We start from the raw sequence: 25395 nt of genomic DNA, 5'->3' as shown, positions 1-25395 counted from the left end.
TATTTGTTTAACTAGCACTCCTCAGAGACACATTAACTCTATTTGATTCATGAAAAAGCTGGTTCTTAGCTAACCAGTTATATTTTTTTGGTTAGCTAACCAGTTATATTTTTTTGGTTAGCTAACCAGTTATATTTTTTTGGTTAGCTAACCAGTTATATTTTTTTGGTTAGCTAACCAGTTATATTTTTTCACAAACAACAATTCAACTGAACTGATCAGATTGCCTCTGCTCTCGTCAAGGCAAGTCTAGACTAACTGATTCAGATGATTCAGTCTGAACAAGTCTCCAGGTTAAAAATTAACAAAATCACAAGTCCGACTCAAAATAAGGAAGAACCAAGAACAGGGAGATTTTTGAGTTGAAGTACATGTGTGTAAATGTGCTATTTATTAATGCTAAGTTTAAGGATTTATTGTTTAAAAAAAAAAAAAATTTAGGTCATTAAATCAGTTGTTCATGTACTAAAAGTGTGATGAAAGGCCAACTTGAAGGGATAGTTCTCTCAAAACTAAAGATTTACAGCAGAAAATATTCTGAAGAAAGCTGAAAACTGGTTACCATTGACTTCCATAGAAAGAAAAACAACTACGATGAAAGTCAATGGTTACAGATTTCCACCATTGGTTTTAAATAAATGAAGTGTGAGCAAATGATGACAGAATTGTCATTTTTTTGGGTGAACTAAGCCTTGAAGCCCACTGTATGAAACGCTTGAATGTGGACATGTCTGCATTTGTGATATACATTCTGAAAAACCTTGTTGATGTCAGAAGAGATTGCCTGGACAGAAAGGCAAAAGTACCCCATATACCAATGGTCTTAAACTCAATTTCTGGATGGCCGCAGCTCTACACAGTTTTGCTCCAACAACCTCCAACTCACACCTGCTTAATAGTATTGAACATCCTTGATTAGTTGGATCAGCTGTGTTTGATTAGGGTGGAGCAAAACTGTGCAGAGCTGCGGCCCTCCAGGAATCCAGTTTGGGACCTATGACTTATACAAAAGAGCATCTCTGAAAACAGAACATGTTAATCCTTGAAGCAGATGAGCTTCAGAAGCAGAAGAGCCACAACAGCGACACTCCTGACAGCTAAGAAGGGGAAAACGATTGCAATTTGCCTGCCTTGTGTGGTGTTATTATGTTGTGGATATATTCTTTGCACGGCATAATTTCAATGCCACAGATCATCTGAGTTTTTATTTTGCACAGCACGACCATGCCTTTGTGTGGTTGATGTACCCTGATTCTATGATGGATACATCCAGCTGTCACAAAACTCAAATCATCTAAAACTGGTGTTTTGAATATGAGAGTAAGTTCACTATACTCACATGACCTCCACAATCACCAGATCTCTATCCAGTAGAGCATCTATTGGGTATCCAATGACAATTTATGCTAAAAGCAATGTATCTTAATTTTAAAAATTACATGTAAATGTAATTAAAAATGTAATTAAAAATGCAAAAAATCAGCTAAGGAAGCTGATTATTATTATTATTATTATTAGTCATAGTAGTAGTTGTATTAGTAGTAGTACACTAATTTATTGGATTAATAATTTTTTTTAAGGTAAGTGATTGTACATGATATATTTGGGTTCATTCTTTTTCTTTTTTTTCATGCTTAGTCCATTTAATCTAGGGTCGCGGCGGAATGAACCGCCAACTTATCCAGCATATGTTTTTTGCAGCGTATACCCTTCCAGGCGCAACCATCTCTGGGAAACATCCATACACACTCATTCAAACACATACATTATGGACAATTTAGCCTACCCAATTTACCTGTACCGTATGTCTTTGGACTTGTGGAGGAAACCGGAGCACCCGTAGAAAACCCACGTGAATGCAGGGAGAACATGCAAACTCCACACAGAAAAGCCAATTGACCCAGCCAAGACTCGAATCAGCGACCTTCTTGCTCTGAGGCGACAACACTACCTACTGCACCACTGCGTTGCTATGGTTTAAACTTAAACATATTAAAATCAGTACTATCTAGTACTTAAGTTGTTTGTTTTAATTCAGCTTATATGAATTGTTTGCAAGATGTTGAACCATTTTTTTTTTCAGTGCAGGAGTAATTATACTAATAGAATGATAGTAATACAGAAGGCAACTCTATTCAGTGTAGGGCAAGATTATTTTTCTAAATTAAAATAAAAATATTAAAATTTTCAATCACACATATGACTTTTTATTTTTGTAAACAAACCAAGAAAATACAAAATTATACAATATATGTAACTATATACAAAACTTAAAAATTACAAATCATATTTTCTATGTCGTCTTTGTTTTTTTATTATTAATATTCTCTAAACTGCTGCAGTAATCTCCAATAGCCTCTTAAAGAAAATAAACAAAGTTTGGCTTGGACCTAGACCATTGTTATGTGAAACTTTACAAAAAAATAAAAAATAAATAAATAAAATATTTACAAGGAAGATAAATTTTTTTGGTTATATTAACATAATAGATGCATATTTTATCATTTTATTTTCATTTGAATTTGCATATTTGTTTTCTTCCTAAAAGAATTTTCCATATTCACCTATAAAATCCTTGTGTAGCCTATGTACAATATCAAGACAGATGGACAATAGGGTACTTTTCCATAGAACAAAAACCAGAGGGTTAATTAGTATCCAAGTTAAATCTCTTTATAACCTCTTTAGCTTGAGAATTTTAAATGTTCACAATATAGTTGCCAAGAACAATTTTTTTCCATTTCATATTTATAAATACACTGGTCCATTTTAAGATGTATAACTGTATCACCTGTTATAATATTTCTGATACATTTAATGGTATAACTTTGTTTAATTATATCAAAGTCACTTATACAAAATGAAGTTGTTGATCAAAAAGTCATTAAAAAGATAACAAGGTATTTAAATTTAGGAATTATCTCACTTATATAATATAGTTTTCATACCATTTTCTTTGTAAGAAAAAAGATGTTACCAAAGAGGCTATCATTGTTTGGGGGAAATGTGCTTAAATAAATAGGCAATTTTTAAATAAAAAGATGTAAATGTTTGTATACATTAATACACTTAACAGCTTTCTTATTTCTCAGATTACAGATAGTTTTTATATACAGCTAAAATTTTGACCTCAAAATAATAGACTTGCAATCATTGAACTTGCTTTTGTGAATACTGAATTTTGCCAGCAGAAGTAATGACTTGGATGCCTATAGGCTACATCAGTGGCGCGTGATGTCATCGCGTATTGAAATGAGAGGCAGTGTTTATACACATTTTACCTCAGGTATGTGTTGCTGCAAGTCAAAGTGTGGAGATCGCAAAGTTTACATCAGTCGGAAGAAGCTGTTCCCGAACTTTCATTCAACAAACTCACAGGTATGATTTACGGACGTAATGCTTCTGTGGTGAAGTTCTGTTTCTATTTTAGGAACTTAAAAAACTGCAACCGGTTAGACTATTATGATGTGTTGTGTAAGTATGACATAAAGCCTTCTGGAATATTCCCGACAGCTGAAGGCGTGGGTTAATGTAGCCAACAGAAATATTCCTCTCTGCTTGCTTACTTATTCAGTGAAGCCATTCGTTGAATGAACACATTTAAAGGTAGAAATTAAATTTGGGGCAACTTTATTTGCTAACACTTTTTGTCTGTGTAATAGCGTAAACTAGCACGCAACTTGGGAACTTTTTGCGTATCTTATTGGGCTACTTATTTTTTTCTTGTGATGCTGTTTATCTACAGTAGGTATTGTCCATGTGCAAAATAAACTATTATCGGCATGCACAACATAAACTTGTTCGAGGCGAGCTGTCAGAGTTCCTTTGAAAATTACTTTTTTCTTCCGAGATTTCAGGGTTTCCTCTTAAATTAAAGATTACGTCAGGCGACACGTCACTGCAACGACATCTCCGAGTGGTCTCGTGCTTCCTTTTAAAAGCACTTGAGATGAGTCTGTGGACGGCAGCGCTCCATTGCGCGCGCGGGCTCTAGACATGGAAATCGTTGGGCCTACTACTGTTTTACCAGTTTAACAGCATTCACACCTTTCTCGTTAACATTTCTGACGTTTCCTGCTAGATCCCTATCTGACAATTAAAGGGATAGTTCACCCTCCCAATAAAGTACACACTATTTATACCTCCACAACCCTCCAGCAGTTGAAACTGTTTAAACTCCCCAATATATCTGAATTAAACACATAATTTTGTTAGCTCACATTGCTAGTTTTGAGGTAAATAATTAATCTGTGCATGTCCCTAAGAAAAAAATAGTTTTCTTCTAATCTTTAATTAAAATCTGAAAATGCACTTCCTGTTTGTTTCCAGTTAAATGAGGTATTTGCACACAGACTTTTAATTTCAGTAAGCCAGCCCCAGGCTTCCGGTTAATTGTCATCTCATACAAAATAGCAGCGTTTAAAATCTGATTTCTGGAAAAAAAAAAAAAAAAACAGCAACACTGCCTGCCTCAGATACGATATAAAGTGGGTATTAGACCATACAAGAAGCACTGCATTAAATTATATTTTGCCCCAGTATTTTAATAGTTTTTGCGCTAGACTGCTGCTAATGATGCCGTCTGCTTTTAAGTGGTCTTTCGTCTCTTTTTACGCTTTAACAACAAAATGGATGCTTAAGTCTATTTAACTGATTATATTTGAATTGCATCACAACATCGATGCTGTAAAAGGAACCTTATAAATGAAGCCTTATACATAAAGCTTTCACTGGAAGTTCATCGTTGGCTGAAAAACACTAGCTGCGCATATAGCTCATTGTCAAATTATGTATATGTTAGCAAATGGGTGTGGCTAACATATGTAAACCCACTGCTCCAGCTGTCAGTTTTGACAACAAACCGTAAGAGTGAGGAGGAGAAGTCTGTTAGGTTGTAATAATTTTCCCTTAACACTTTTCCCGATTTTTCTGAATGAAATGCCTACTTAACTACATCCAATCAGCCCACAGTAGAAAAAAACAAGCCACACCCACTGTTTTCTTATTTAATATTTCATTTTTATAGGAACTGCATGACAATACCAATAAAATAACTGTCGCAGCTTCCAGTTCATGGGGACTTTAATAGCAGAATATGCCCTTAAAAGTCAGTGGTTACAGGTTTCAAACATTTTTCAACATATCTTTTGTGTTCAACTGAATAAATAAATACATAACGGTTTGAAACAAGTTAAGGGTGAGTAAATGACAGAATTTTCATTTTTGGGTGAACTATCCCTGAAACAAAAAAAGCTCTCTTCTTTCTTTCTTTCTTTCTTTCTTTCTTTCTTTCTTTCTTTCTTTCTTTCTTTCTTTCTGCTCAGTATGTTTTTTGACTAAGGTTTCTTGGCTCTTCACTTTTAAGGGCATACGTTTGGGCATAGGGTTTGTTTGATGAAACTGTAAATGTCTAGAGGTGGACATAGGTTACATTACTGCAGAGTATGTAAACATTTTTTAAATAAAATAGTCCAGTTATGCTGCTATAATTTAGAATGTAGTGCACATAACTGTATGTGATGTAAAAGGTCTGCAAAGTTTAAAAGATCAAAGTGCATAATAAAGGTTATTATTGTCCTCTAAAAGAAAGTATTGATTAGATAACTGTAGATCAGTAACAAATTTGTATAATGCCAGATAATGATCGTATTTGCTGCCCGAGGACAACATCTACTTTGCCCGGAACATGACCTTTACAAACTAAAAATCACATACAGTTGATGAACTGATTACTTCCTGTCGGTCTGTGTTGTGTAAGTTGTGTCAAAAGCATTAAAAAATAATTATTTATTTTCATAAAAACTATTTGTTATATGTTATTATTATATGTTTTAATCACTGAAGCTGCTAAATTAATCTATTACACTTAGTTTCAACTTTTAGTATGAGAGAGTGTACTAGAGAGGGTGGCATGGTGGCTCAGTGGTTAGCAATGTTGCCTTACAGCAAGAAGGATGCTGGTTCGAGTCTCGGCTAGGTCAGTTGGCATTTCTGTGTGGAGTTTGCATGGAGTTCTCCCAGTGTTTGCATGGGTTTCCTCCGGATGCTCTGGTCTCCCCCACAGTCCAAAGACATCCAGTATGGAAGGGCATCCGCTGCGTAAAACATAAGCTAATAGTTGGTGGTTTATTCCGCTGTGGCAACTAATAAATAAGGCAGTAATCCAAAGGAAAATTAAGAAATTTATGATTTTACAAGAGCTCAGAATTATCCACTGAGTGTTCACAGCTACTCAGTTACTCAAAACATCTGATCATGTCTGATGTCTGTCTGACCATGACAACAAGAAAACACTAAGAAATGTCTTGCTTAAATCTTGTATGTGCAGTTTGGGTTGATTATTTTAATTTCATAATCAAACTGACGCTCTGATATAAAAAATATAAATATTATAAAATTTGATATTCATTCATTCATTTTCCTTTCGGCTTTGTTTCTTTATTAATCCGGGGTTGCCACAGCGGAATGAACCACCAACTTATTCAGGATGTTTTACGCAGCGGATGCCCTTCCAGCTGCAACCCATCTCTGAAAAAATTTGATGTGGTATGGTAAAAATAGTGGTGGCCAATCAAAAGCTGGTCCATCTGACCAATCTGAGCAGAGTACATTATTTAGAAGGAGGGTTAAGTCACAAATCTTAGTGAAATGATGTAATGTTCAATGCATATTTAAGCAAAATTAAAGTGTTTATTTATTTATGTTTTTACTTTACCAGCGTTTAAATCTATTTGAAAGCATCCCTGATATAAAATAGTGATCTTTAAATAAAATATCATAAATAAAAATTGACTGAATTATATTATTTCCATTTTGGCACTCATTAACTGTTCATGGCCTGAAAAAATAGAATTGGTTAATTTAATTACAAAATTATCCAGTAAGTTCTGTCTTTTATAAGAATAGGCTCATGTTTGTGTTGGGTGTGTGTTTGTGTGGGGGATGAATGCTTATTCTCAATTAAGACACATTCTGAAAAAACCCTTTTAATGTCAACTGACAAATGCTCCAGATTTTATAAAGAATTTTAACTTTGTCTTGTTCGGTATTTGCTATCAAAGTATTTGTAAATGGTGGACAGAAAAGGGAGAATTGAACAAGTTTTTTTTACACAAGTCTAACTGGGGGCGTCACCGTGGCGCAGCGGGTACCACAATGCCTCACAGCAAAAAGGTTGCTGGTTCGAGCCTCAGCTGGGTCAGTTGGCATCTCTGTGTGAAGTTTGCATGTTCTCTCTGTGTTTACGTGGGTTTCCTCCGTCTTAACTGTTTAAAAGTCTTAACTGTTTACATTAACCTTCTCTGCTAGACCACATCATTTCCATTTCACACTGTGTTGCGTGATCAACTTGGTCCTGTTGCACCATTTTCTGTGTTGTATTATTATTATTATTATTATTATTATTCTGTATATATGTAATTAATGCTAAATCTTCAATTCTCAGTTTTATATTCAAAACCAAAAGACCTTAAAGCAGATTCTTTTAAACTGTGTTCAACTGTACAATAAATGTCAATGGTTGTTGTACATAAATGCACCACTAGGTGTCATTGGTGTTTTAGTTGTGGCCTCAATTTGTTTCTAGACGTAAATGGTGTATCGACAGGAATTTACTTGAGAGGCCTTCCCTAAGATATTCATGTCTTTTACTCTGTTCCTCGTGTGTTTGCCTTAACAAACAGTGTAACCATTTCAAACGAAATGTAACAAAACTTTGTAGTTTGAATGCTGTATTGAGACCAAATTACACAAGTGAAGTATACATGTTTCAGACAGAGTTTTTTGTTCATTTTGCTGATGATATTGTGTTGTTTGTGTCCACAGTGATGGCTGAGGCTCACCAAGCAGTGGCATTTCAGTTCACCATCAGTCCTGAGGGGATCAACCTGCATCTGTCTTACCAAGCCCTCAATCAAATCTACCTCTCCGGATTGCGATCCTGGAAGAAGCGCATCAGCAGGATTAAGGTCAGTGAAAAAAAAAATCATCAAACTCAGTGCACTCATAGAATTACCTAAAAAAACAAAACAGTTTTTTTTTCTGTTGGGAAATTAAGCTAGTTATCTGCACAGAAGAGTTTTCTTCAATACATTTTCTGTGACATCATGAAGATCCTAATATAGTCAAATGTGCAACGTGTGTGCATGTAAATAAGTGGCATTAATAATTATGAACTTTTTTGCTTTTCTGTGGACAGAACAGGATCATTAAGGGTGCTTATCCAGCTAGCCCCTCCTCGTGGCTTTTTATTGTCATTGCAATTCTAGCCACGATGTACATGCAGTCCGATCCATCTATGGGTCTCATCGCCAAGATCCAGGAACACCTGCCCCTTAGGTAACTCTTATGGTTAAGTTGCATAGTAAAATTCAAGCTGATAGAGATTAAGCCCTTAGAACAACAAACCTCATTCAGACCTATTCTGTTTTAAAGGGCACCTATGGTAAAAAATCAACTTTTCAAGCTGTTTGGACAGATCTGTGTGTTGGTATAGTGTATAGACCGTCATACTGGGGTGATATGAACACACCCAGTCCTTTTTTTTCAATTTAACTACAAAAAAAAGGGTCGGCCAATTGGAGCTGTTTTCAAATCGATCGCACCATTACGTAGGTGTGCGATCCCCCCCGCCCACCGAATTGATTGACAGCTGCGCGCATTAACATGTTCCGGTAGTCACGTGTATATGTCAACAAGACCAGGCAGACATACGCAAAGCAACCGGGAATAAAAGGTCTCTTCTGTTCGCTAGGATCAGCAATCATCATCAAATGTGATTAAGAGTAAGTTTCACATGTTTAAAGTGTTTTAAAACAGAGTATGTGTGTAATTAATTACAGCGTTTTACTTCAGCTTTACTTCATCAGCACAGCCGCAAAGGTTTATTTTGTACATTAGCATAACAGATATCCACACAGTACTTGAGGTTAGCCTTAACTAAGCTAAGCACGCTCTGTCTGTTTGCCTGCCTGCGTGTGTGTGTGCTTGTGTGTGTGCGCTCGCGCGCGTTAACTTTGTAACGATATTGTGTGTGACTCATCAATGCAACTTCACAATACTGATTAGTAAAGGTTAGTTCTTACTGTAGTATCTCACAAACGCTACGTGAGACCTTCTTCCTTTAAGTCTGTCTGTTGTCTGACGCAGCTGAGGGAGGAGGCATGTAGTGGGCGAGAAAGTGGGCGGGAAAGACTCGTCTTAAAGGCGCAGTACGACAAAACCACCCCTTGCTGGAAATCAGTATAAAACAGCATCTTGTAAAAGGTATAATGAAAAATCTGATGGGTATTTTGATCTGAAACTTTATATACACATTCTAGAGACGCAAAAGACTTATATTAAATCTGAAAAAAGGGGTAACCTAGGTGCCCTTTAATTCCCTCAAAAAGCTGCCCAAGCAGCTCTGTTTTTTTATTAAGCTTTCAGATAGTCCTAAATGCATGAAGTATTTTTTTAACACAAGACTACACACATAAAAAAATGAAGGGTCATTAGTGGCATCAATGGTGCCTTGACAAAACTTTAACAGCAATGGAATCTTCATACCACATAAAGTTCTGTACAGTGGAACAAGTTTTTTTTTTTTTTTTAGAAAATCAAAGGTCCTTCACGGTATGCAAAAGAAAGGATCTTTGTAGTGGCAAAAAATTATGTTGACTGTTTAATTAAAGTTCAATAATGTATCAGAATTAATGTCGATTTAGATCAACAAAATTAAGGTTAGTATCTTACAATGCTTGCACATTAATCGTCTACTCAAGAACATGTGTTAGCCCACAGGGGTCAAACTCGTATATTTCTTAAACAGGTGCACTCTCTCTCTCCTTTGGCGCGCTCTCAGTGTCGCGCGCACTCGCTCTCTCTCCTTTCCTGCACACTCGTAATCTCTGTCAGTTATGGTGCTGCATGTCTCAGTTTCCCGCATTCGTCAGAAGTTAACCCCCAAATTGACAAAGCCAGGTAATAAAAATATTAAACTACAGTCATGTTCTGAAAAATTATCAAAATGTCCACAGTTGATTGTATTAGACTTTTGTTTTCAATAGCGATTTAAAGCATTATTATCATCAATCAGAAGTTGAGTGTACATAGTTTAACGTTAGAAAATGCTCTCTTGAATTTACAAGCAGTAAATCCAGAGAACAGATAGATGAAACACATTGATCAAATGTAGTTTTCAGTCACACTCATGTAAAAGTCATATTTAACTCACTTAGTTTCGCCTTCATTCATTTGTTTTCATTCGTGACATAAAGCACGAGTCTTCAAAACATAATTGATTTACATCACGTTTTTAAACATAATAGTTTAACCAACTAATTTCTAATAACTACTTTTTATCTTTCCCATGGTGACAGTCAGTGCATAATATTTTACTAGTTATTTTGCAAGATAGTTGTATTTAGACAGTCCTTTTAAGTATTCTATAGTCTTTGATTCAGATTAAAGTTTAATTTAAAGATTTAAGTAGGTTATGTTAACTAAAGGAAAGTTGGAAGTCAAGTTATTGTATAACTGGTTTATTGTGTAGACAATCAACAATGCACAATAAATATTTCTTAAGCAGGCTAATAATACTGACCTTAATTATTATTTTTTTAATAAAAAAAAAAATCTCCTTGGTTTGTTAAAGATCACTTGGGAAACATAGTTTTTAATTATGGGAGGGCAAAAAAATGACTTCAACTGCATTTGTTAAAGTTTGCAAATGCAAAACTGTGCATTGATGTACAGTTGAAGTCAGAATTATTAGCCCCCCTGAATTATTAGCCACCGTTTATTTTTTCCCCCAATTTCTGTTTAACAGAGAGGAGATTTTTTTCAACACATTTTTAATCATAACAGTTTTAATAACTCATTTGTAATAACTGATTTATTTTATCTTTGCTATGATGACAGTAAATAATATTTGACTAGATATTTTTCAAGACACATCTGTACAGCTTAAAGTGACATTTAAAGGCTTAACTAGGTTAATGGGTCACACTTTACAATAAGGTTCATTAGTTTATGTTAAGTAATGCATTTACTAACATGAACAAACATTGTACAATACATTAACTACAGTATTTATTCATGTTAATAAATGTTAGTTAATGAAAATACAGTAGTTCATTGTTAGTTCATGTTAACTCAGGGTGTGTTAACTAATGTTAACAAGCGTGGACTTGAATGTTAATAATGCATTAGTAAATGTTCAATTATGATTAATAAATGCTGTACAAGTGTTGTTCATGATTAGTTCATGTTAGTAAATGCATTAAATAATGAACCTTATTGTAAAGTGTTACCGGTTAATTAGGTTAACTAGGCAGGTTAGCGTAATTAGGCAATTTATTGTATAACGATGGTTTGTTCTGTAGACCATCGGGAAAAAAATATAGCTTAAAGGGGCTAATAAATTTGACCTTCACCTTACAATGTTTTTTAAAAAAGTTAAAACTGCTTTTATTCTAGCCAAAATGAAACAAATAAGACTTTATCAACTTTTCAAACACAGATCAACTTTGAAAATTGCCACATGTGTGCATACAATTCTGAACAATATCTTCAATGATATCTCCAAAGCATGCAATGATCAGACATACAATAACAGGAGGATATTTCTGTGGTCCAGATGACAAGAGATGAAATTCAGCTTTAGGCTGCATCGGAAACTGCCTACTACTCAGTAGGTACTGCGTTTGAATTCAAATGTACTACTCAGACGTTAGAAAAGTATGGTCTATACAGTATGAATGTGAGCATTATGAGTGGAACTCGGACGTACTACAATAAGCATCTTTCCACTGGCAGTTAATTAAGCATTGAAGTTTTCTTTCATACAATCCAATCTAAAAATATTTTTTTCTTTGACATAGTAAAATTCACATCTAATGACAGCTGTTCTAGTAACATCAAACGTCCAGTTCCACATGACAGGTCTCTGTGACTTCTTGACTAGTCCTACAAATCCTGAGGAAACAAATAATTTGACACACTGAAAAAAAGCAACAACATATATTAGGGCTAAGCGATTAATCGAAAAGTTAATCGAAATCGTCATTCAGAACCTACAATCTGTCTAATATTTCAGGGTCCATTTTTTCAGTTACTTTCCCTACCGCATGTGGAGTCACGTGACCCCGCTCTGTTAGCCACACTTTGCCGTCACATCTGATCTCTGGTCAAGTAGGACGATAGACCTGTTCTTGACCTTTACTTTGCATTACATTGATGATGATTGGAAGCTGCGCCACAGATGCCTTGAGGCATCCATTACATAAAATTATTATTTACATTCAAATATGTTTACAGAAAATGCAAGAAATACAGTTGAAAATATTATTTACAGTATATGCAAGAGTGATTTTATTTAGAAGAGATTTTATTTTCTACTTTTAATTTGAAACTGAAAAACTGAATATAATTAATTTTGTTAAAAAAAAGTGCAAGTTATTTATTTTCACCTATGAGGAAAAAGTAATTGAACGTTTTAGGCAATGTGTGTTTGAATTCCAGATTGTTCATTGATCATTAATCATAATTGAATTAAAATGTTTAATTAATTGAGATTTTAGGCCAAACGCCATGCCCAAACACAAATATTTTCTCAGAAGAGATGACACTAAGGGTATTACATAAAGAGTTCAGACGCAAAAACCTCTTAGTGTCATCTGAGATTTTCTTCTAAAATTAGCATTCTTCCCGGGCTCCTATGTTCAGTAATTTCACTTGTATGGAAAAGAATAGATTATTTTCATGACCTTTATTATGAAATAACTGAACATAAACACTGTGCTGGATCACCTTTATTTAATCTTTTAATTAAATAAAGAAAAACCAGGATCCTCTCCTGGCTATATTTCTTAGCTACAGTTTAGTTAAAGGAGCATCTTTATAATGTTTTGATCAAGAAATAAATCAGATTAATACTTTACCACACAGAGTAACTTGATGGGTTCTGCGATTGAATTCAATGTCCACTCTAGTGAAGAAAATTAATAAAATACACTTTTAGTAATAGAATAAAATTCAGTGAAAAGGTTCCCCAGCTGGTTCGGTGCACCTTTAGTCGGAAACGTCTCTCTCTTCCTTTACGCTTGGCTGCATTAGAGAGTGTAGTGCTCTCAAACATTTGAATGTCAGCATACAAAAGGGGCTTTCAGCGTGGTTTTCATGTAATTAATGTCACTATACCAATGTGACATCACAACACAAATGCTCATTTTAAAAGAAAACTTCAGATGGCACTTAGAAGTTTTTGCATCTGAACTCTTCATGTAATCTAAGCCCTTAAACAATCAACTTTATTAATAATCATAAAGACATAAGACAGAATATGTGTTACTCCATCCTGGAGCAGACATCGTTCAGAAAATTCACTCCTTTGTAGTTTTTTATTAAAAACTTAATTGCCAATTAGCCTTTTTGCTTGCCTTGCACTACTTTTATATGATAAGAGAGATAGGAACCACTAGCATCACTGAAAACCCCAGTTTGGTTCTTCCTGGCACTTTTATGTTTATAAATGTTTAGCGTAGGGTCTTTAATTGCAAATAACTGTGGTAATTTCTAGTCATTTTCAAGAATTATTAAGAATTATTTGCTGTTTAATTAGATGTTTTCTATATGAAACTCAAAGAATACCATTTACATAGAGAAAGATTAAAGGACTGTTAAATGAAAAGGAAATATAATAGCCTAATAGTTTGATATTTGGAAAAGTGAGTTAACCTTGACATTTCTAATTGTATTAGAGATTGGCAACTTGGTAAACGTGCACATTTTAACACTTTCATTTTTTTTCTGAAAGTCCAGTATTTGAGAAGTTTGTTTGTCACTTGAGTATTTTATTTTTATTTTTTACTTTTTATCAAAAAAACAAAAGAGATTCTGTGTTAACAAGAAAGATTATTTGTGTCTGATTCTGACTTGTTTCATTTCATTTATTATTAAAGCCCACTGTTTGCTCCACATTTGGTGTGTAATCATAAATCTGCATGCTTGAAAAAAGTCTAAAAATTAAGGTATAGTCATATTTGTGTTGTCTGCAGCTAATGTTGACCAAGAAGTGATGTTGCTGATTGTTTCTGCTGTGTTTGTGTACTGTCAGTCTGTCATTGAGTCCTCAAGGTCAGACCATGCTGTCGGCGCTGCTGTTCAGTACTCTGCTGTGGATGTCTCTCATTCTGACTCTGAGGTTCTGCCTGAAGCTTCTCTTGTCCTACCACAGGTGGATGTTTGAACAACATGGTCATATGTCTACCAAGACCAAAGTGTGGGCGGTTAGTGCTTCATTACTTTCAGCCTGGTTTTTAATTTTTTTTTCTTAGTTCATTCTTTCTTGAAACAATAACAAAAAGGATTTGTGTTCTGAGCATGTGTTCAGATTTTTACTTGGCCTGCAATACAATACATTAATAAAGCATGCTTATATAGTAGAATTTGTATGTAATCTAATCTATATGTAATCTAGTTTAATATGTTACTTATTATTATGATTATTACTGAACACACATGCATGTACAGCTATCTTTATAAGGACTTCCCACAGATGCAATGCTTTTCATACTGCACAAGCTATATATTTTATCCCCCTAAACCCAACCCTCACAGGAAGCAATCTGCATTTTTACATTTTCAAAATACATTATTCTTTGTTGTTTGTGTCATTTCCCTGATTAGGCTCAAATAAAATGTCCCCACAATATAAAAATGACTGGTATTGCTATATTTGTGAGGTCTCCACAATGTTAGCCATACAAGGATACATTCATAGGTTGTTGTTTTGGGTGATTTTGATGAGCACTCTCAATAGATGTAATGTATTTTATGTATTATATGTACTTTGTAAAACAGTATGATGGCACAAAGTGTATTATTAATCTATATTTATTTGATAATTTTTCCCTATTTAAAATACACTCACTGGCCACTTTGTTAGGTAAACCTGTCCAACTGCTTGTTAACGCAATTTTCTAATCAGCCAATCACATGGCAGCAACTCAATGGATTTTGGCATGTAGACATGGTCAAGATGATCTGCTGCAGTTCAAACCGAGCATCAGAATGGGGAAGAAAGGTGATTTAAGTGACTTTGAATGTGGCTTGTTAATGCCAAATGGGCTGGTCTAAGTATTTCAGAAACAGCTGATCTACTAGGGTTTTCATGCACAACCATCTTTAGGGTTTACAGAGAATGGTCTGAAAACAAGAAAATATTCAGTGAGCGGCAGTTCTGTGGGAGCAAATGCCTTTGTGATGTCAGAGGAGAATGGTCAGACTGGTTCAAGCTGATAGAAAGATAACAGTGACTCAAATAACCATTCGTTACAACCGAGGTCTGCAGAAGATTATCTCTAAGCATCAACATAGCAGCCCACAAGATAGCAGCCTTAAGTACAATATTTGTGCAAGGCTGCGTCTGAGGTTAGATACACAGTAGTGATAGTAAGTTCAGATCTTTAACGTGGATGTTAGGACTCAACATTATGTAGTCAGCAATAGTAATTTCAGTCAGTTAAAGCCACCATGATCTGAAAAATGTCTTACAGTAAAGTTTTGCAACCCAACTGAATCATAATTCACTAATTTAAGTTCCATTACGATTTTCTATTAGGAAATAAACTTACGTTTTTCACCAGATCCTCTCATTTAAGCCCTCGGTTTACTCACGGTTCTGTTGTTCAAGTTTAGTTCAGTCACAGCATGCTGTCAAGTACTGTTTGTCTTTGGTTCACTGAATCACGCATGCTCAGAATAATCGGTTAACCGCTTCTCAAATTCGATCTTAGTGTAACATTACTGTTTTAATAACTGAATGAGAGTATATATTGGATTATTTCGAGTCAGAGGGGGGTATTGGGCTTGTTAAAAAGGAAGTAGTTTGTGGATAAGTGCTTACTGGAGACGAAAATCAAATGATTTCAAAAAACTTTTTAAATGATTCAGTTCAATTTGGTGTACTAGTTAAACTGGTTCACTTAGAAGATCCTGTTAAAGATTTGTTCGCGATACAGAAACAAACCCCATTATTGGACACAAATGTGTTAAAGTTATAATCGGGTAGATCTGGCCCATGGCAGCAAGACTACAGACTCTGAGGTGCCGTACGGGTCAAACACCTGCAGCGCGAATTATATTTACTTCTAAAAGGCATACAGTAAGATTATGTATGAAATACATTTACAAAGACGAAAATGCAGGAGGTTTTTGCTATAATTTTAGTTTCAGTTAGTTTTGTATGTACACAATACAGTTTCAGTTAGTTCTAGTTTTTTTTAAAAAAACTCTCTTTCACTTTTATTTCAGTTAATGACAATTATTTAAAATGTTAGTTTTCCTTTTTTTTGTTAACTATAATAACCTTGTGGTGGTGTAATGGTGTGAGAAATATTTTCTTGACGCGCTTTGAGCCCATTGGTACCAATTGACCATCATGTCAACGCCACAGCCTACCTGAGTATTGTTGCTGACCATGCCTATCCCATTATGACACACAGTGTACCATCTTCTGATACTGCACTGTACTGAAATGGCCTTCACAGTGACCAGACTCAATCCAATAGAGCACCTTTGGGATGTGGTGGAACGGGAAGATTCGCATCATGGATGTGCAGCCGACAAGTCTGCAGCAACTGTGTGATGCTATCATGTCAATACTGACCAAAATCTCTAAGAAATATTCCCAGTATCTTTTTGATTCTATGCCATAAAGGATTAAGGCAGTTCTAAAGGCAAAAGGGGGTGCAACCTGGTACTAGTAAGGTGTACCTAATAAGGTGGCTGGTGAGTTTATATAGACTTTTACATTGTCGTTTTTGGATTTTCAAGAAATCCTCATCTGTATAGAGCTTGGAAACATGTTGTAAGCAGGACAATGCATTCTGGGTGTTTAGGAAAAGGGAGCCTGAAACCCATTGATCGACATTTTTTTGTACACTCATCAGTAATAAACTGTAAGTGCTTGTACAATAGGTAATGAAGAAAATTACATCTGGAAATGTTTTCTTGCGGCAGCTTGTTGATACCCTATCAGTAACGGATAAACTGGTCTGTTTATTTCATCCGCTCCCTCTGCATCTGTGTTTGGCTTCTCCTGTTACACTTCGATGCTGGAGACAGAATACATATTATCATCTGCTCAGACACACAAAGAGCGTTTATAAAAGTGTATACACGTTAGTCCATTTTATTCTTGAGTGTTTGTGTGTTTTTTTCAAAAAGATTTGTTTTCTCTATTGTAATTTTCACTGGTTTACATTGAGCACTCCTGCTTTTGTCCACAAACATAGCCAGCTACAACTTGTGATGTAGATTCCCAGGCTCTATTAGCCAGCTAGAGAATATAACCATGGTGATGAACTCAAAGAAGAACAGTGTTCGACAAGAAAATTAAACACATCCAAAGAGCTTAGTAATTCTGTGCTCTTTGAGACATCCCAGTGCAAATCCTGAAGCCTGTTTATGGCATTAAAAACGTCAGTGCATCTGGAATGAACTGAAAAGGCCAAGGCCAACCCTTCAGAGATATCTCATTACAGACATTTAGGGAACAAAAATCTCGCAATCAATCTGATCAGATTTGCTTTATTGAACCGTGTATATATTTGTGTTGTTTACCATTTTTCTTGTCTTCCCTGTCAGACCCTAGTGAAGTTGTTGTCCTCTAGAAAGCCATTGCTGTACAGCTATCAGACGTCATTACCGCACCTGCCAGTACCTCCCATTAAAGACACACTGGAAAGAGTGAGCCAATAAAATATGTATTAAGTTGGGTGCTTATAATATGCATGAGTGCTTGTTTTCTGGGAAATGTTATCTTACCAATGACCCTGCCTGCAGGGTTTATTTGGCGCCAATGAATGCTTCTCAGCTGTTCTCTCTGTTTTAGTATCTAGAATCAGTCAAGCCACTGCTGGATTTGGACGGTTTCCAGAGAATGAGAAGACTGACTTCAGAGTTTGAGAAAAGTCTTGGTAACCGCCTGCAGAGATACCTCAGACTCAAAGCACTGTGGGCCACAAACTATGTATGTGATGAAATCGGTTATTTTCTGGTCATTACTTTAGCTGTCATAGTTATCATGACATGAGGATGTACTATAGTCGCATACAGTACCGTAGCTGTTTAAAACCTCTTAGCATAATAGGTTAAGTTAATTAAAAATGCATTAGTATCGAATGATAAATGCTTCAAACCAAATTGAATTGCTCTCAAGAGCAGTTTGAGGCATTTTATTTCAGCATAAATATTGATAAATTACAACCCTTTTATAACAATCATGAAGCATTCAACTTTTTTATTTTCATTTTTTTTATTTAAAGAAGTTTTTATGAAAACATATCATCAAATAGGGTACGTCATGCATACATGTTAACAAAATTATCTTTATAGTGTTATTATCTCATACCAACTAGAACATGCTCCAAAACACTAGCAAACAATACAGTACCATTAAAAAAAAATCTTAGACAGACTACTGGAATAAGAAACAAAATAGAATGATGTGTAAATAAGAAGAATAAAAAAAATATATTACAAAAATAATGATTACAGAGACATTATTAGACATCTAAGGAAGGCGCCCTATTTTTTGTCATACATTTTTTTTTTGCCACACATTTCTAAACATAATAGTTTTAATAACTCATAACTAGGCAGGTTAGTTTAAGTAGGCAAGTTATTGTATAATGATACTTTTGTTCTGTAGACAATATATATATATATATATATATATATATATATATATATATATATATATATATATATATATATATATATATATATATATATATATATATATATATATATATATATAGCTTAAAGGGGCTAATAACTTTAAAATGGTTATTAAAAAAATTAAAAACTGCTTTTATTCTAGCGAAATAAAGCAAATAAGACTTTTTCCAGAAGAAAAAACATTATCAGACATACTTTGAAAATTTTCTTGCTCTGTTGAATTAAAAAAATACATTCCCAAATATTTAAAGGGGGACTAATAATTCTGACTTCAAATGTATATATTAAAGCAATGTTCTGACACTTGTATAACCAACTACATGACCATGTTAAAGTCGTGTGTGAAGGGTTAACATAAAAAGAATGTAGAGCCGTTGTAGATCTTCAAGTTGTATTTAGTTATTTTTAAACATTTGATTAAAATAAAACAGTGTGTCATTTCTAAAATTGAAAAGGTGAATTAATCCTTTGCTTCCTCCAGGTTAGTGACTGGTGGGAGGAGTATGTTTACCTCCGGAGCCGGAGTCCAATCATGGTCAATAGTAACTACTATGGCATGGTAAGTGAGCCTTTAAGATTTCTCATTTTCACTTATCACATTTTTATTGGATCAGTATGAAACTATTCTTTTTCCTTTATTGTGAGCAGTGGTGTAAAGTAACAAATTTCAAATCCTCAAATTACTGTAATTGAGTAGTTTTTCTCAGAAATTGTCATTTACTAAGTAGTTTAAAAATGTGTACTTTTACTTTACCTCGAGTACATTTTTAGTGCAGTATCTGTACTTTTACTCCACTACTACTATTAGAAGAATCAGTCCTGTGATTCCTGTCCAATCAAATCGCACATAGAAGTTAAATCGCATAATAATAAGCGACCTCAAGACCTCAAGGTGATTTATTACTGCTTGGAAGCATTAAAAGTGTCCAAGACGATGTCCAAAACCTTGACCCAGAGACTGTTTAAATCATGTCACTGATGAGAAGATGATGGATGTTTGCTGTATGATGACCGAAATAGTCTTAAACACCCAGCATGCACAAGACATCAACATGACATCAAGTTGACGTTATACCCCAACGTCGTGGAGACATTGCATTTTGCTTGGAAATTAAAATTCAATATCCAATGTCCAATGTTTAACCTGAAATAAACCAAATATCAATGTCTAATGTTGTTACAGGTTGACGTTGTGTGAACGTTATCGTGATGACGTCTATCAGACATCCTTTTGGTTGCCATACCTGACATATAAATGTTATCAGATGTTTGACGTCAATATGAAGTTGGATAAAGATGTTGGCTTGACGTTGGGTTTTGATCACTTTCTAAAACAACCTAAAATCAACCAAATACCATCGTCATATGACATCATTATTAGACTTCAAAATAACGTTGTCTTTTGATGCTTGCTAAACTTGAATTTTGGTCCCCTGACATCACAACCTAAATCTAACCTAATATTAATGTCTTATGACATTGTGTGCCTGCTGGGCAATAATTAAATGTATTGCATAATGTTAAATTTACACACATCCACAAATTACATGTAAATGCATCAGCATTTCACTTTGTAATACTCACTACACACTACTTTTCTAAGGTCTACTTTTCACTCATAATTTGAGTAGTATTTACAACAGATACCTAGTACTCAACTTGTACTACATTTTTAGGCAGATAGTGGTACTTTTACTTGAGTGATCTTTCAGTTCTCTTTCCACCACTGGTTGTGACATATCTGTGAAATAGAGATAAAGTTGGTTGGAATTTAATTGATTGGATTTTGAGAAACTGAGCATTGCAAACTAAATTACAATTTTTCTCAGTGGCTTTGGTGCATTTCTCACAACACTATTTAGTAGCAGTTTCTCATTCTTTCCAACAAATTGCAAATGTTTTTGGACATGCATCAATTGCTTTCACACAACTCTATTTGTAATTTATAACATTATCATTTGCTTATGTCACATCAGTCAAAATTAACTAAACTTGTAAATGCTGAACAGTCATTCTATATAAAACTAATAGTCCTCATTTCATTACTTGAGTCATTACAAACAAAAATGTTGAACTAGTTGTCAAAATCTGTCAAGCAAATTTTATTTAAAAATAATGAAATCTTTATTTTCCTGAAAATGTCTTCTAAATTGAACAATTTCATGAATGATTTACAGACCTGTGTATGTTGTGGGTTTAGTTCCAATATGTACTGCAGTATTGTTTACAGTTGTGCAGAGCTCCACCCAAAGGGAGTTTATGTTTGTTGTAAATAAGGGTGTGTTTATTATTTTGCACAATGCTGTGAATAAATTTGAATTGCAACGAGCAAATGCAGTAAAAATGGGAAACATACATATTCAGTGTCTTGTACTCAGATATCTCACTAAATGCAGTGATGACTAACTTTACGGTAGTTTTCAAATGACTGAGTATATACTGCTGTCTTGAGCATTTTCAGGAAGTGTCACCAAAATCCGACTTTTTTGCATTGAAAAAAATGTCCAGAGTAAACTGACATAATGAAAACATGACAGCCATTTGACTATCTTGTTCATAAACAATGGTGTCAGGACTTTTCAATATGATGATTCTGACACTTTGATTGACATCAATACTTGATTTTGAGGAATGAACTATCTATTTTAATCAAGTGATGCACAATTGCAGGTTATAAACTAGGTTTTGCAGTTTGTACTAATTGTTTTGAGAAATGCACTAACTATTGTGCAGAAATGCACTAGTGTTGTGAGAAATGCACCAAAGTGACTGAAAAAACTGTAAAACAGATGTGAATTAGGGTTTGCTGTCAGTTGTGGAGAATTAAAGGTGTACACTACAACATCATATTTTTAAACTTTAGCTGATGTGTAATGTAGCTGCATGATCATGTTTGCTGAGGAGCTATATATAATCAGAGTAAGATATATGAAAAAAATAACGTGATTTTTCACAAGTGAAGCATGAACACACATTGCTTTGCATCATATAAACACAACCAAGCCTTAAAAATACACTCTGGACCACCCCTTTAAAATGCTTATTTCCACTGAGAGCACTGACAGCATTTTGAGAAGTGAGAAGGGGATGCTGATTGAAAATTACAAGTGCATATAATGTTTTCTGAAGCCTTTAAAATGAGAAGATCAGAGGTCCTTGCCTTGAATGATTTCAGCACATCTGCTGCTACAGGACATCACTCGCCTAATGTGAATTTCTTCAGTCACTTTCACAGTCTATAGTGGGTTTCTTAGCCATAAGTTTGTTGTTTTCACTTGCTTTTCACATTTTGGTGTGTTTGTCCTGTATGTAAATTGATGACTGGAATCACTCACTCACTCACTCACTCACTCACTCACTCACTCACTCACTCAGTCACTCAGTCACTCAGTCACTCACTCACTCAGTCACTCACTCACTCACTCAGTCAGTCACTCGCTCAGTCACTCGCTCAGTCACTCACTCAGTCAGTCAGTCAGTCAGTCACTCACACAGTCACTCGCTCACTCACTCAGTCACTCGCTCTCTCACTCACTCAGTCACTCACTCGCTCACTTACTCGCTCAGTCACTTGCTCACTCAGTCGCTCACTCACTCACTTGCTCACTCAGTCACTCAGTCACTCGCTCGCTCAGTCACTCACTCACTCACTCAGTCACTCACTCAGTCAGTCAGTCAGTCAGTCAGTCACTCACTCAGTCACTCAGTCACTCACTCACTCACTCACTCACTCACTCACTCACTCACTCACTCACTCAGTCACTCACTCACTCAGTCAGTCACTCACTCACTCAGTCAGTCACTCACTCACTCAGTCACTCACTCAGTCACTCACTCACTCAGTCACTCACTCAGTCAGTCACTCGCTCACTCACTCACTCAGTCAGTCACTCGCTCACTCACTCACTCACTCGCTCAGTCATTCGCTCACTCAGTCGCTCAGTCACTCGCTCACTCAGTCGCTCGCTCGCTCGCTCACTCACTCAGTCAGTCAGTCACTCAATCACTCACTCGCTCACTCTGTCACTCGCTCACTCAGTCACTCGCTCACTCAGTCACTCACTCTCACTCGCTCGCTCACTCACTCACTCAGTCAGTCAGTCACTCACTCAGTCACTCACTCACTCAGTCAGTCACTCGCTCACTCACTCACTCACTCACTTGCTCAGTCACTCACTCACTCAGTCGCTCACTCACTCACTCGCTCGCTCACTCGCTCACTCACTCACTCACTCACTCACTCACTCAGTCACTCAATCACTCACTCGCTCACTCAGTCACTCGCTCACTCAGTCACTCGCTCGCTCACTCACTCACTCACTTGCTCACTCAGTCACTTGCTCACTCAGTCACTCGCTCGCTCAGTCACTCAGTCACTCGCTCGCTCAGTCACTCACTCACTCACTCACTCACTCACTCACTCAGTCACTTACTCACTCACTCACTTTCACTTAGTTCCTGATTTATTACTAGCAATTGTTTTTTATGCCCTTCCAGCCGCATCCCAGCTCTGAAAGTACACTTACTTGTGCTGGAGAAAACAACACCAAACCACTAGTTTTCCGTCCCTGGCATCTACACACACTGGGTTCAGTCTCTTAGTTTGATGATGAGCATAATGTTTCCCATCAGATCCAAAGTAATGAAGCTTGCGTCACTAAAAAGAACTTCTGTCCAGTTTTCTTCTGTTCACACATTATATTCCTTAGCTAAGTAATCTATTGCCTGTGGATTCTGCTATTAATGGGTTTGGTAACTGCTGGAATTTCAGTCCAAATTCTCTTAAATGTCAACACATTTATCTGAAAGTTTTTTTGTATGCCGATTGAAATTGACTGTGTTTCAAATGGCAGACATGCTTACTGCTTCCTGTCCAGTATACAGTACTCGCTACTACATTCATTAATTCTTTTTCTTTTTGGCTCAGTCCCTTTATTAATCAGGGGTCGCCACAGCAGAATCAACCACCAACTTATTTAGCAGATGATTCAACATATACCTTTCCAGCTGCAACACATCACAGGGAAACATCCATACACTCTCATTCACACACATACACTACGGACAATTTAGCTTACCCAATTCACCTATAGTGCATGTGTATATATGTTTTTATACTGTGGGGGAAACCGGAGCACCCGAAGGAATCCCGCATGAACACGAGTAAGAACATGCAAACTCCACACAGAAATGCCAACTGACCCAGCCGAGGCTTGAACCAGCGACCTTCTTGCTGTAGGGTGACATCGCTACCCACTGCGCCACCGCACCTACTACATTTTTTAAATACTGTCTAGTATACACTGTATACATATATACATACATACATACATACATACATATATATATATATATATATATATATATATATATATATATATATATATATATATATATAGATTCAAGTGATCCTTCAGATTCTCATCCTATTTAACAAGGATGGGAAAATATCACTTACATTTTTGTGTGGAAAGTATTAATTCTTTCAGATTTGCTTCTTTTGTAAATTGTTTGCATGTTTTTGTACAGGATTTCTTGTACGTGACTCCAACTCCTAATCAGGCAGCTCGAGCTGGGAATACTATCACTGCCCTGTTCCTGTATCGCCGAAAGGTCAACCGAGAGGAGCTAAATCCTGTATGTCACTCAAAGCTCTCAGCAGCATTTAAACCGAACCCCACCCAACACCACTTTCACTTTCTTAAAGTGAAACTGCTCTATAATTTTCAGACCTCAGTCATTCCCTGGGATTTCCATGACATATATCAGTTTGTCTCTGACAGGCATACAAAACAAATATTATTTTGTGTGTAAAATAAATATATTTAAATGTTTAAATTCTTCTTTGTAATATCAATACAGTTAAATTGAAAGCATTTATTTTTTCATACTGATTTACAGTTGAAGTCAGAAATATTAGCCCACTTTGAATTTTTATTTTTTAAATATTTTCTCAAATGATGTTTAACAGAGCAAGTACATTTTCACAGTATGTCTGATAATATTTTTTTTTATCATATAAGTCTTATTAGTTTTATTTCAGCTAGAATAAAAGCAGTTTTTTTAAAAATACATTTTAGGGTTAATATTTTTAGCCCCCTTAAGCAATATATATTTATATATATTCGATAGTCTACAGAACAAACCATCGTTATACAATAACTTGCCTAATTCCCCTAACCTGCCTAGTTAACCTAATTAACCTAGTTAAGCCTTTAAATGTCACTTTAAGCTGTATAGAAGTGTCTTAAAAAATATCTAGTAAAATATTATTTACTGTCATCATGACAAAGATAAAATAAATCAGTTATTAGAAATTAGTTATTAAAACTATTATGATTAGAAATGTGTTAAATCTTAAACAGAAATTGGGGAGAAAAATAAACGGGGCTAATAATTCAGGGGGGCTAATAATTCTGACTTCAACTGTACATGTTTAAAGTGTTTGTAAATGTTTCCTTTTGTTTAGTGTTACTTTAGTTTTTTATTTTATTTTATTTATGAATAAATTTTTAAAATGTGAATTACATTTACACCAATACACCAATTGTTTTAAACCTGTACCCATTGACTTTGTATTTGTTTTTGTTTTTTTTACTGTGGATGTCAGTGGGTAAATGTTACTAACATTTTTCATAATATCCCATTTTGTATTCAAATTACCTAGGTTTG

At 35.3% G+C, this 25395-nt stretch overlaps 1 protein-coding gene across 3 annotated transcripts in view; it reads left to right on the top strand.

The window, feature by feature from the left end:
• The first annotated feature begins 3305 nt into the window (after window positions 1–3305).
• The window catches only part of cpt1a2b (carnitine palmitoyltransferase 1A2b), a 59572-nt gene continuing 37482 nt past the window's right edge, over window positions 3306–25395 (top strand). For all 3 annotated transcript variants that reach the window (XR_015480966.1, XM_087244704.1, XM_087244703.1), the window contains exons 1-8: window positions 3306–3378; window positions 7825–7967; window positions 8198–8337; window positions 14096–14267; window positions 17629–17730; window positions 17876–18013; window positions 19205–19282; window positions 24253–24360. Coding sequence is in view for 2 of the 3 variants with exons in the window: in XM_087244704.1 (XP_087100830.1) it covers window positions 7827–7967; window positions 8198–8337; window positions 14096–14267; window positions 17629–17730; window positions 17876–18013; window positions 19205–19282; window positions 24253–24360 (879 nt within the window). In the remaining variant the exon portion in view is untranslated. The remainder of the gene's footprint in view (window positions 3379–7824; window positions 7968–8197; window positions 8338–14095; window positions 14268–17628; window positions 17731–17875; window positions 18014–19204; window positions 19283–24252; window positions 24361–25395) is intronic.

The sequence above is a fragment of the Danio rerio genome, chromosome 3, assembly GCF_052040795.2.
Source record: "Danio rerio strain M-AB ecotype USA chromosome 3, GRCz13ab, whole genome shotgun sequence".
NCBI lineage: Eukaryota > Metazoa > Chordata > Actinopteri > Cypriniformes > Danionidae > Danio > Danio rerio.
This window is presented reverse-complemented; position numbering and strand designations above follow the sequence as displayed.